The 12,358-nt window shown below is 54.3% G+C and overlaps 1 protein-coding gene across 1 annotated transcript in view; it reads left to right on the forward strand.

Moving 5' to 3' along the window:
• Positions 1 to 11,415: 11,415 nt before the first annotated feature.
• TMPRSS6 (transmembrane serine protease 6) overlaps positions 11,416 to 12,358 on the forward strand; it is a 31,802-nt gene continuing 30,859 nt past the window's right edge. The window contains exon 1 of the mRNA XM_063076062.1: positions 11,416 to 11,626. Coding sequence (XP_062932132.1) covers positions 11,431 to 11,626 — 196 coding nt within the window. The 5' untranslated portion in view covers positions 11,416 to 11,430. The remainder of the gene's footprint in view (positions 11,627 to 12,358) is intronic.

The following is a 12,358-nucleotide window of genomic DNA, read 5'->3' on the forward strand; positions in this document are numbered from 1 at the left end:
GAAGGACCCGGAGCAGCAGAGCAGGGATCAGGTGCTGTGAGACAGAGGAGGGAAAGGAAACCCCACGGCTAAGTGCCTGCCATCTGTCCTACTGAGTGTCTCCCCAGGCTCGACTGTTCTTCAAGGGCTGTGATTGAACCTTGCTTGTTTCTGTGGCCTTGGGGCCCAGCACAGGCTGGCACTGTGTTGAGGTTCAACACCAGTTTAATGAATGAGCCAGCAAGTGGCAGTGGGTGCACCGTGCATTGGACAGAGGTGACAGATATGTCTTCTGGGGACTCTGCCCGGGCAGCCTTGGGAAAGGTGTGTCCAGCGAGCAGCTGGTTGAGGCTCCTTTCCTTCCAGCAGCAGAGCAGCTCACACACATCCAGAGGCTGGTGGGAGGGAGAAGGGAGGAGGTGACACCTGCGTCGTTAGGAGAGGAGAGTGAGGGTGGCAATAGCCCCGGTGTAGAGAGGGGACATGCTTCGGAAGTGACTTGAGGACTCGGGGTCCCATGGGACCTTTGGAGCTCTTGTCCACAGCACTGTCAATGGCCAGCCTGCTCCTGTCCCCCTCGCCACACCTGCTATGGGCTGAATTGTGTTCCTAGAAAGATACGCTGATGTTCTAACCCCTGGTACCCCTGAGTGTGACTTTATTTGGAAATAGGGTCCTTGCAGAGGTAAGTAGATGAGGTCCTTAGGGTGGGCCCTAATCTGATATGGCTGGTGTTCTTATAAGAAGAGAAGAGACCCGGAGGCACACGCAGGAGAAGGCCATGTGACAAGGGATGCAGAGACAAGTTCTGCTGCCACAACCCAAGGAAGAACAAGGATTGTCAGCAACCACCGAAGCTAGGAAGAGGCAGGAGAGGAGCCTTCCCAGAGCCTTCAGAGAGATCATGGCCCTGCCGCCACCTTGGTTTTCGACCTCTGACCTCCAGCACTGGGAGAGAATGAATTTCTCTTGTTTTAAGCCACCTGTTGGTGGCATGTTGTTATACAGCCCCAGGAAGCCAATACCCCGACTTTGAGTCTGGAGGAGCTCCATCCTCCCAGACACCTGTCTAGACCGCCGCTGGCTGGGTGCAGGGAGCCGCCCCCTCACCGCAGTCCCTAGGCCTCCTCAGAGGGCTTCAGAGAGTCTCAACTCAGCAGAGAGACTTCTCCAGGGTGAGCTGGACTCTTCCCACCCCAGGGTGACGAAGTGTTTTCCCATAGTGGCCTCCTCGTGCTGTGAGATTTGGCTGATCCACAGGACAGGCTGACAAGGAGGGGGTGGCTCTCCTGCTGTCTCCCAGCCCGATCTCCCTCCCCCTGCCAAGGATAGTACCATCAGTCCCTATACTGGACTGCATAGTGTGCCCCCAAATTCATGCCCTCCTCGAAACTGTAAATGTGACCTTATTTGGAAATAGGGTCTTTGTGGATGTAAGCAAACTAAAATGAGGTTGTTGGGCTCTTTTACCTGCCTATAATCCTGCCGACTGGGCCAATTGTTGAGCTAGGGCTGGGTATGGAGCTCACAGACCCCTCAAGCCCGTTCCAGACTGGGTCACAAACCCTTCACATGCCAGGCTGGGTCCCCAGACCCCTCACACACCAAGCTGGGTCACCAGACCTCTCACACGCAGGTCTATGAACTAGGTAACTGGCAAACAGGTCCTTGGAAGCCATAGGTTTGAGAGCATGGCAGTGTGCACAGTGGCTGCCCAAGGCAGTAAACGCCAGCCAAAATGGTGGTGCCGCACATGTGCACTAACTCCACCCAGACACACATATACAATTTGCTTACAAAGAATGTGCTGCACCACCCCCAACTGGACCCATGCAAGAGGGCCTGATTAAATTATTCTGTTTTCCCAACAGAGGTCATACTGGATAAGGGTGAGACCTAAATCCAATATAACTTGGGTCCTTATAAGGAAAGGGAAATTGTAAACAGAGACACACACACAGGGAGAAAGCCATGGCCATGTGACAATGGAGGCAGAGACTGGAGTGATGTGTCTCCAAGCCAAGGAATACCAAGGACTGCCGGAACAGCCAGAGAGAGAACGAACCTGCTAACACTTTGATTTCAGACTCCTGGCTTCCAGCTTCCAGAACTATGAGAGAGGAAATTCCTGTTGTTTTAAGCCATCAGTTTGTGGTAATTTGTTATGGCAGCCTAGGAAACTGAAACGTTCCCCCCAAAGAGACCAGGCTGGAGTCCCTGCTCCAATGGCAATGGGCCGTAGAACATGAGGCAGGTCAAAGTCTCCTCTCAGAACCTCAGTCTCCTGTTCTGCTAAGTGGAGATACATATTCCCACACCCCACTCTCAAAATCCTTACTGTGTTGTCATGGAAGGAGGTGGTGGTAACTGTCCTTTCTCCCATGTGCCAGGCACTGTTCTAGGATGAGATCCACCAGGGGACAAGACAGATGAGGTTTTTATTTTCATGGGACTCACAGTCTAAAAGGCGGGGGGAGTAGGGAGAGAGACAAGTAAACCACTAAACTGGATAATTTCAGAGAGTAAGTGTTGCAATTTGGGGGCATTTTTCCTTAAGACTGGGCTGTTGGAGTTCTAGAGCTTCCAGAGCTTTTCTCAAGCTCAGACAAGGATGGCTACCCCCAACCTCTCTCTGCTATGCCTGAGTGTCTCCCATTATCCCACTCCGTGGCTCAAGGCATCACATTGTCTGAAGGACCCTGATTAGAAAAAAAAAGCAAAGCAAAGCAGGTATCTTGGCTCTTTAGCCTCTTCTGTGGACAGTGAATGAGCACCTGCTGTATGCAGAGCCCAGACAGGAAGCTGAGCAAGCATTTACCCAGCACCAGCTCATTGAGCGTTGTATGAGTTTGTTAGGGTTGCCATAACAAAGTGCCACAAATTGGGTGGCTTAAACAATAGAAATGCATTGTCTCATGATTCTGAAGGCTAGAAGTCCAAGGTCACAGTGTTGGCAGGGTTGGTGCCTTCTGAGGGTGTGAGGAGGAATTCGTCTGTGCCTCTCAGCTTCTGGTGGTTGCTGGCAGTCTTTGGTGTTGCTCGGCTTGTAGAAGCATCACCCTGACCACTGCCTTCCTCTCCACATGGACTTCTCCCTGTGTGCATGTGTCTCTGTGTCCAAATTTCCCCTTTTTATAAGGACATCAGTCATATCGGATAGGGGCCCACCCTTGACAATCCAGCTTTATTGTTCCCATTCCACAGGCCATGAGATGGCATCTTAGGGAGGTGACGTGACTGGCTGGGTCACCAACCGGTGGAGGGACTGGGATTTCAGCAGGTCCTCTGACTGCCCAACCCCCAGGTGGATCTTTGTCATGTGAAAGTGGTGGGCACACTGAGGCTCGCTCTTCCCTGTCCTGTTAATCAGGCCTGCTGTGTCCCCCTGGCCTCCAATCCTCACACCAGCCAGGGCTTCAGGTGGCTTCTCTGTCCCTGGGGTTCAAGGAGGCGGAGCCCTAGCATTTGCATGAAATGCAAATTCCCAGGGAGAACTGAGATCTTCATCCCCTGTCTGTGTGTGAACATGTCTCTCTGCTGCAGGGACAAGCAGATCCAGACACACACGGTTCCCCTTGCTGACAGAGGGAAGCCCTGTCTCAGTGGCAGGCTGCCCCGCCCACTGCTTTCTGAGCTCCTGGGGAGTTGTGACCCATTTAGCCTCTTCCCTCCCCAATGCCAGCTCCTCCCTCAGGCTGTGGCTGATCAATGGCTGGGCAGCCACCAGGTACAGAGGACACTGATCGTGCAAGATCTTCTGCTTTTCAGACTGTCCAGTTACCAGGCTGCCTGGGCCGGGAGCCTGGGCTGCTTGATTTTCCAAAGGACAGGGTGGGATACAGAGGCAGGGTTCAGGGTGTCTTTGACCCTCACCCGCACACTGTCCTAGCTCCCACCCCAAGCATCTGTCCCTTGGAAAGTTGCAAGGTAGAGGCCAGAGCCTGGGAAGAGGGGAGGTTGGAGGGAGGAGAGAGAATGGTCCGGGGCTAGGGGCAGTCACAGTGGAGCAAGGCTGCGGCCTCGGTCACAGGATCAGGGTGAGGGCCATGGCAGGGCCAAGACTGAGAAGCAGGAGAAGGTGAGGGAAGGTGCCCGCACCCAGAGTCCTACATGGCTGGGCGCCCCCTGCATGCTGGGCCCCCTTATGTACATCTCTACTTGTTTGTCAGGGGTGTGGGATGTCCTACATGTAACAGATGACGGAGCCCAGCTCAGCAGAGTTGGGAGCCTGGACAGGTTCTGAAAGGGGCCAGCCCGGGGCTGCAACCCAGCCACCCCTGAGGTGTGCGTGCATTCACCCACACCCACAGCCTCCCCGCAGAGTGCTCGCATGCCCACTGCCCCTCCACCCATGCCCCACGTGTGTACACCTCCCCTCTACACCGCATGCACACGCACACACGCTTCCTGCTCCACAGGAGTCTCGCTCCATGCACCTTATGCTGTGTGCACACGCCCAAGCACACGGGGGCTCAGTGTGCACACCACAGTCCGGCCTCAGGACACACAGTGATTGAAAGTCAGCCTCCTTACTGAGACCAACACTTATCAGACTGTGCACACCCCAAAAAACCCTGGCTCACCACACGGGCTTTAGGGCACACTCCAGCTGAAGCCATCATCTCTACAGCGGCACAGTTCAATAGAACTATAATGTGAGCCAGGCTTATAATTTATATTTTCTAGTAGTTGCATGAAAAGAGGCAAAAAGAAGCAGTTGAAATCTATTTTAGTAATACATTTTATTTAACCACAGATAGCCAATATGTTACCATTTCGCCACACAATCAATATAAAAATCCTTATTGAGATAGTTCACATTCTTCATTTGCACTTGGACTTGGAAACCTGGTGTGTATCTCACCTTTGCAGCCACCTTGGTTCAGGCTGGTCACATCCTAAGTGCTCAAGAGCCCACGTAGCCAGTGTGGCTATCGCCAGGGACAGCACAGCTCTATAGAGTCAGATAGGAATTCAGATGATTCCCAGCTAAACAAAAAATGGCATGAAACCCCACCCCCCACCTCCACTTTCTCCTCTCCTGTCCCCAGAATGCATGGGCCTCGACTCCCTTTCTTTCCCTCAGGCTAGTGACTCCTTTGGTCTCACCTGTCCAGGTGAGCAGGCTGGTGTGAGCCACTGCCCCCAACTGCACGGGCCTCTGCACAGCCTGCAAAGCCCCCCTGGGCCACCCCCACCTCATGCTCTCCGGGACCAGGGGCTGTAACCAGGCAGGAATATCACCAGGCAATGGGCCCCAGGGGAGAGCTCAGATCTCCAGCACGTTCCTGCCGGCCTCCAGGGTGCCCACGGGGCAGGGTGGGGCAGGGCAGCCACTGCCTGTCTCCTGCCTCCTGCCTGTTTACCTGTGCTCAGTCACAGAGCTGTCCAGGACCCAGCAAGAGGCCCATGGAGCCTGGGGCCACAGGCCACAGGGGACAAGGGCCAGACACCCTGGCCATGGCTCTGCGCCATTGATCTGGCCCAGGCCAGCTGCGTGGGGGTGGGGAGACCTTGGCCTGAACAAACAGAGGCTCTGAGGCCTGCGTGCAGGCCCGGCACCCACTCTCAGAGGTAAGCAGGGGCCTCCAGGACAGGGGACCAGGGTCTATGAATCACTTGGTGACAGTGTCTACTCTGAGAGCCAGGCCTCACTCTCTAGGGCTTGAGCCACCTGCCCTACTCTGAGACCAGGTCTGCAGGGCCTCATCGGCCAGGGAGACTGGTGAGCAGAAGGGGAGGGGTCCGGAGGGCCGGGGCTGGGTAGGACAGCGTGGGGCGAGGCCAGGCCAGGTGTGTGGGCCGGCATGGGGCAGTGGAGGGGCTGTGGGTTCCGGAGGCTGGGTGGCTTGGGATTCAGGTGGGCAGGGATGGGAGAGGAGAGAGGCCCCGTTTATTGGGCAGACTACCCTACCCCTACCCTGCAGGATTGGACATGCTGCCCCCCTACACTAAGGTGCCCTACCTGGTGTGGAGGACAGGCCCTGAGCCCCACAAGGCACACACGTGCTGACCCAAGCACAGACCCTGGCTGGCAGGCTCAGAGTCGGCGTGTGTGTGCGCATGAGAAGCAAGGGCCTGCATCCACGAGTTTATGTGTCACAAATAGGTGTGCGTGTATCCCTCGATATGTCTCCATCTGTGTATATCTGTGTGTAAGTTTGCGTGGGTGTTTATACCTGTGGAAGGGACTCCCACCCTGTTCCCACCATACTCAGGAACACAGAGTTAGGGTAGCTCATGGCAGAGATTCACTCCATGCCCTAGTGGCCTTACTGAAAGGCCACAGTAGTGCCTTCTGTGGTCCTACATCAGAACTCCTGCTCTGCCCTGGCAGAGTGACCTCCGGCAAATCATTTCATTTCTATGTACCTCAGTTTCCCCAGCTGTTATATCAAGACAGCAAGGCAAACATCCCAAGCTGCTATAGGCAGGCATAGGATGTGGTTGGCAGTGCTACCCAGCACAGGGCTGGCACATAGCAGGAGTTCACACATAGTGGGTGAAGCTGGATCTGAATTGCCAGTGCACAGCCCTCTGCTGGGGGAGGTGTGGCCTGGCCAGGGCGAGCTCAGCCTCCAGTGGGAAGACCAGGACCCTCCAAAGGTCAGGAGAGAGTGAAGAGCAGGTACCAGGATGTGGTCCAGTGCTCGGATCAGGGGAGAATCCTCCAGGTCCCTGTGGCAATTGGCACACAGTCCCTCCTTCCAGGGGCTCAATATCAGAGACAGTCAACTCTCTCTGTCCACAAGGTGAATTATGCATTGGTAGGAGCAGCCCAGGAAGCTTCAGAGGGACAGCTACTCTTCCTGGAGAGTGGCCAGGAGGTCAGGTCTCAGCTGAGGTGTGAAGGGGCTACATAAGAGTTGGCCAGGGCGGGAGGTGGGAGTCCAGGCAGAAGGAAGAGTGTGCGGGAGAACCTGGCTGTGAATGAGAGTGTCCCAGGCTCAAGATCCAAGAAAGGCTGTTTACCCAGGGCTGGCAACCAGCTCTCGATTCATAGACGTTTACTACAACTGTTAGGATTCATAACCAGGAGGAATCCAGTGTCACTGGGGTGCACGGGGGAAGAGGAAGTAGGGGGCAGGGTGGCAGGAGAAGCTGGCCAGGCCACACGTGCACGCAGCACCTTCGAGCTATGTGGGGGGAGCTGGGATCTTATCATTCATTTGTTCAACAATTACTGAGTATCAGCTCGGTGCTAAGCTCTGTGCTGGGAGCAAGACACACAGCGGTGGACAGAAAAAAACCCCTTCTCTGATGCAGCTTACAGCCAGGGAGCAGACAAAGGACACCTAATATCCTGCCATTTAGGTCTCAAGATGTGCTATACAGAAAAATGCCACAGGGAGGGGAGTGGCATCTCTGCAGAGATGACATTTGAGCCAAGAATTGAAGGGGTAGAGGAGTGAGCCATGAGGCAAACTGAAGGGAAAGTGTTCCAGGTAGGGGGGATGGCAAGTGTGAAGGCCCTTAGATGGGTACATTGGAGGTCGAGCAAGGAGCTAGGCGTGGCTGCAGCAGGGGAAAGAAGAGAACAGGAAGACACATAAGGGCCATGTTGCATGGGCCCTCTGGTTTGTGTTCCAGGTGGGTGGGAGCTACGTGAACAGGGCATGTGGTGAAAACACCACTCTGGCAGTTGTGTGGGACGTGCTGGTGGGGATGGCTGTAGGACCGGCTATTGCAGAAGTCAAGGTGACAGATGATGGTGGCCTGGAGAGTGGTGGGGGCCATAGAGATGACCCTTTCTCCTGCTGGATGGGAAATCTGAGAGGATGGAAATGGTGTCTCTTATATTCACTATGTGTCCCCCATGCCCGGCATAGAGCCTGGCACCAAGCTCAACAAAAGTGGGGTGACTGAGTCATTGGATCTAGGACTACACAGGCCAATAATGTCATGCATGCCCCAACTCTAAGCCTCACCAGTCCTGCTTCCTGGAGGCAGAAAGATGTAGGAGAGAGGGGGCTGCACTGGGGGTCTGGAGACCTGGCTTCCTCCCTCATTCGTTCTTTCATCCGTCCTTCATCCACGTAGCAGGTGCTATGCTGTGTTCTATGGGGAACCCCAGAGGTGATCAAGACACAGGCCCTGCCTCTCTTGTAGGAGACAGAGACGAGGCCAAAGCCAGGCATATTGTTAATCTGATCAAGGGCTGTCCAGGAGAGGAGGTAGTTTAACTCGCCAGGGCCCCAGAACCCATTGTTGGGCAGGTGGCCTGGGAATGGTCCTCTGCAGCCCTCAGGAAGAGGGTGTGGCCTGCACAAAGGCAGGGTCTTGTGGGCCTATGGGGTGCCGAGCATGATGGAAGTTACAGCTCGAGAGGCAGTGGGCAGCAACCTGGCCATGGAGGGTCTTGGGTGCCATGGAAAGGGGGTTGGATTGCAGGTAGCTGGGAGCCATGAGAGGATCTTGAGCAAGTGAATGAGTGGAGCTGGGTGGGGAACATCTCTCCACTGACAAAGTGGAGGAGGTATTAGAGAAAGAGACAGGACACAGGAAGCCCAGCTGGGAGCCTGCTCCAGGACTCCAGGTGGGCAGTGATGGTGAATCCAGGTGTATGACCCCTCCCCCCATTTGGACTGTCTCTTGAGTTTTCACGCAGTGGGTCTTCTGAAAATGGGCTCCTCTGTGATGCATGAAGTCCTCCCAGATGGTTGTGAGAGGCATTTATGGGGGAGGCAGAATCCACAGAGAGAAGGGGGGTGCTCTACTGAGCATCCTACTCTAGGCTCCCCTTGGTGCCTCCATTAATGGACCTGTGACCTTCTCTGAGCCTCAGTTTCTCCCTCTGCACACTGGTGATCTGTGAGGCAGTAGAGCAGAGTGGGCAGCGAGTTACTCTGAAGACAACCTGCTTGGGTTTGCAGCCTGGTTCTGCTGCTAACCCCTGTGTGAACTTGGCCAAGCTGCTCAGCCTCTGTGCCTCAACTTTCTCATCTGTAAAATGGGAAAAAATAAGAGAACCTACCCCATAGGGTCTATGTAAGGCTCAAGCAAGACAGTGCATATAAATAAAGCACTGCAAGTAGTCCAAATAAATGTCAACTGTTGTTGCTACTGTGCCCCCGAGTCCCCATGGCTCTATGAGTCATTCTGAAATAGCTCCTTGGTGATCCAGACTTAAGAGTAAAACAGGGGTGTGGCCTCCTCGGGTGGAGGGAAAAGACCTGGGGCTGAGAGAAGGCAAGGAACTAGCCCTCACCTCAGCTCTCCCCGATCCAGCCACCCTGCTCAGGTTGGCCACCTCACGCACAGGTGGCCAGCCCAGGACAGCAAGGCAGCTCCGCGATGGGCACTCGGGCTTGTTGTGTGGCCTTGTGCAACAGTCAACCTCCTTTTCCTTCTCTGTTTCTTGTCTGTTTCTCGTCAGGGATGCTGTGGACATTTTGGGAAGTGGGTGGGGCTGTCCCACTGTGAAGGTTAATTCTAGATGTCAACTTGGTTAGATGAAGGAATGCTGAGAAACCTGGTAAAGCTATCTTTTCAGGTGTGTCCATGAGAGTGTTTCCAGCAGAGATTAGTATGAGAGTCTGAGTGGCCTGGGTGGGAAAGACCCACCCCCAGTGTGGGTGGCAACCATCCAATCTGCTGGGGGTCCGGAGAGAACAAAAAACAGAGGAAAGAGGTGAAGATTTCTCTCTCCCGATCCGCTGGAGCTGGGATACACTCTTCTTTCCTATCTGTGGACATCAGAGCTCAAGACTCTTCAGCTTTTGGGTTCCAGGACTTACACCAAGGACCCCATCACCTTCCCTGGTTTTGAGGTCTTTGGACTTGGACTGAATCACGCCACGGCATCTAGTTTATAGATGGCCTATCGTGGGGCTTTTCTTCATAGTCACACGAGCCAATAATTCCCCTAATAAATCCCTCTCATATAATTATAACATACACCCATGACTAAGACACCCACCCATTGTAGGACATTTACCATTCCCTGGCATTCATGACCTGGCCCCACCCTGCATGTACGAATGTCGTCTGGTCAGTGGGTGAGGGGTACTGCTATGCCCGGTTGGGAATCACCTGCAGTTGCTCCTTGCAACTGATAGCGGCTACTCAAGAGGGTCACTGTGGCTGGATGCCAAGACCCTTGGCTGGCAACAGTGCTAAGGAGAGCTGCAGGGAGGCAGGGAGGAAGATTTTGAGCATCACTGAGGAATCCCATTTTCAGGAAACCCATGACACAGCCTGCCCAACACACGCGTTGTCTTCTCAGGATGCATTTTACAGCCATAGTGGCATTTACAGATGCGGGAAGAGGAGACAAACTTCCCAGTGGTCTGGAACCCTTGCTCTGCTGGTGGGTTGTGAGTACAGAGAATCTTTGCTCTGGGTGGTGGGAAAAGCTGCCTGAGAAGCCAAATAACATTTAGAAGTTTGCTTGAGAGGGTCTTAAGACCCAGGGCACTGAAAGGGGTGATGTTCAGTTGTTATTTAATCATAATGTGTTAATTAACAGCCCATTTACAGGAAGCATTCCAGAGTAGCAGTGAGACACCTGGACACAACCCCCACTTACCTGCTGTGTGACCTTGGGCAAGTGGCTTATTAGCCTTTCTGGGATTCAGTTTTTTCATCTGTAAAATGTGGCTGGTAGTGAACGCTTGATATTCCAGTCGCATCAGAAAAATGAAGCTAGGGTAACTAGGCAACTCTGGACTGAGTTGCTGGTAGAACACTCTGGGTCTCAGTTTTCTTATCTGTCCAATGGGTGCAGTACTTCAAGAGGTGTTTGGAGGTTTAAATGAGATAGTGCATATAAAGTGCCCATGCAAAGGGGGCCAGAAGAAGAACACATGGGACAGTGGTCCCACATCCTGGAGGGACCTGAGGATTAAATGTTATGATATGTGAAATGTTTTGTGGGGGCACTAGGTGAATATGAGGTTTTTGTCCCCTTCCTTGGTCCCAAGAGACTTTGGGAGGGTAGGAAGACAAGAGGTATGGTACTTCTTGAGGGAGGGTAGGTCGCCACCCTGCGCAGTACAGGTTCAGGGGCTTTTGGGGCAGACGCTGAGTGCATTGCCTGGGCTGCACTGCGGGAAGCTCTGCTAATGGGAATCAGGAGAAGGAAAAGCATCTCTGAATGGAAGAAAAGCCATGGGCAAGAGGAGCTGGCTTGTAGAAGTCTGTACCCAGTTCTGTCTGTGGGTACAGCTTCTGGATGGGGGTGGTGGGGAGGTTCAGGGACTAAAATCTCCATATGTCTTCTGACCACAGGGAGGCTGGGTGTCACTTGCCCTCAGGGCAAACCCCTCTGAGACTTGCCTGCCTCCTCTGTGAGCTGGCTCACTGCCCACTTGCAGTCGCTGCTACCTGATGTTATTTCCCTGCCCCTCAAAAGGCAGGGCGTTGTCTTGCTTCTGTGCACCGTTGGTGCTCTGCAAAAGTTCCCTTGCAAATGCCAGGGTGTTTCCAACTTAGGTCTGTCTCCCCACCAGGATGCCCACGGCTGAGGCCCCCCAGATGGCTGGTGGGCAGGGCGATGGAGGTGATGGTGAGGAGGCAGAGCCGGAGGGGATGTTCAAGGCCCCTGAAGACTCCAAGAGGAAAGTCCGGGACTACCTCCGCCTGGCACCCCTGTGGCTGGCCCTGGTTGTGCTGGCTTCAGCGGGGGTGCTGCTCTGGTATTTCCTAGGTAATGGTGTGGGCCCACCCAGGAAAGGCACCTGAGGGGACTTGGGGTGGCTGCAGGGGGCACAGCAGGACAGGCCTGGATTCCAGGCTCAGCAGTGCCTAGTGGCTTGCTGTGCAAACTTGGGTAAGGCACTTCCTCTCTCTGAGTCTCCCTCCCTGTCCTTCGAGGTGGGAATGCTGCTGGACCTTCATGCTAGGTCCTGTGGCTCTGGTCTGCTCCATGCCTGGACCAAGTGGCCCTCAGTTCCCCACCAGCTGGGTAAGGAGAGCTCTCACAGTACCCAGTTCTTGAGTGTAAGCATTGCCTTTCCTTGCCTGCAGTCCTCCTGGGTTGCCCTGAGTCTTGGAGCCAACCTGGCTTTGCTGGAGGAGGCCCAGAGGTGCCAGTGGTGCCTGATACCAATTAGTGCCTCTGCTCACTCGAGCCCAGCCAGGTGCTCCTCTAGGGTGGAGATCACAGCTCCACCACCCCTAGGTCTCCATGGCTCTGAATGAAAGGGGGATGAAGCGGGGCTAGGGAGCAGCTGGGTTTGGGGGCCTCTCCCATGTCCCAAATTTTGGCCCTTCCTCCCCAATATCATAGCTCTCAGTCAGTCCCCTGGGCCCCAGTAGCAACTGGCCCATGCTCTGGGCCCATCCATCCATCCTTCCATCCATTCATTCGTTGAATAAATGCTCTTGAGCATCTACTATGTCTTTCTCTAAAACCGATGGAGACTGTATCTCATTTCTT

The sequence above is a fragment of the Cynocephalus volans genome, chromosome 12, assembly GCF_027409185.1.
Source record: "Cynocephalus volans isolate mCynVol1 chromosome 12, mCynVol1.pri, whole genome shotgun sequence".
Taxonomy (NCBI): Eukaryota; Metazoa; Chordata; class Mammalia; order Dermoptera; family Cynocephalidae; genus Cynocephalus; species Cynocephalus volans.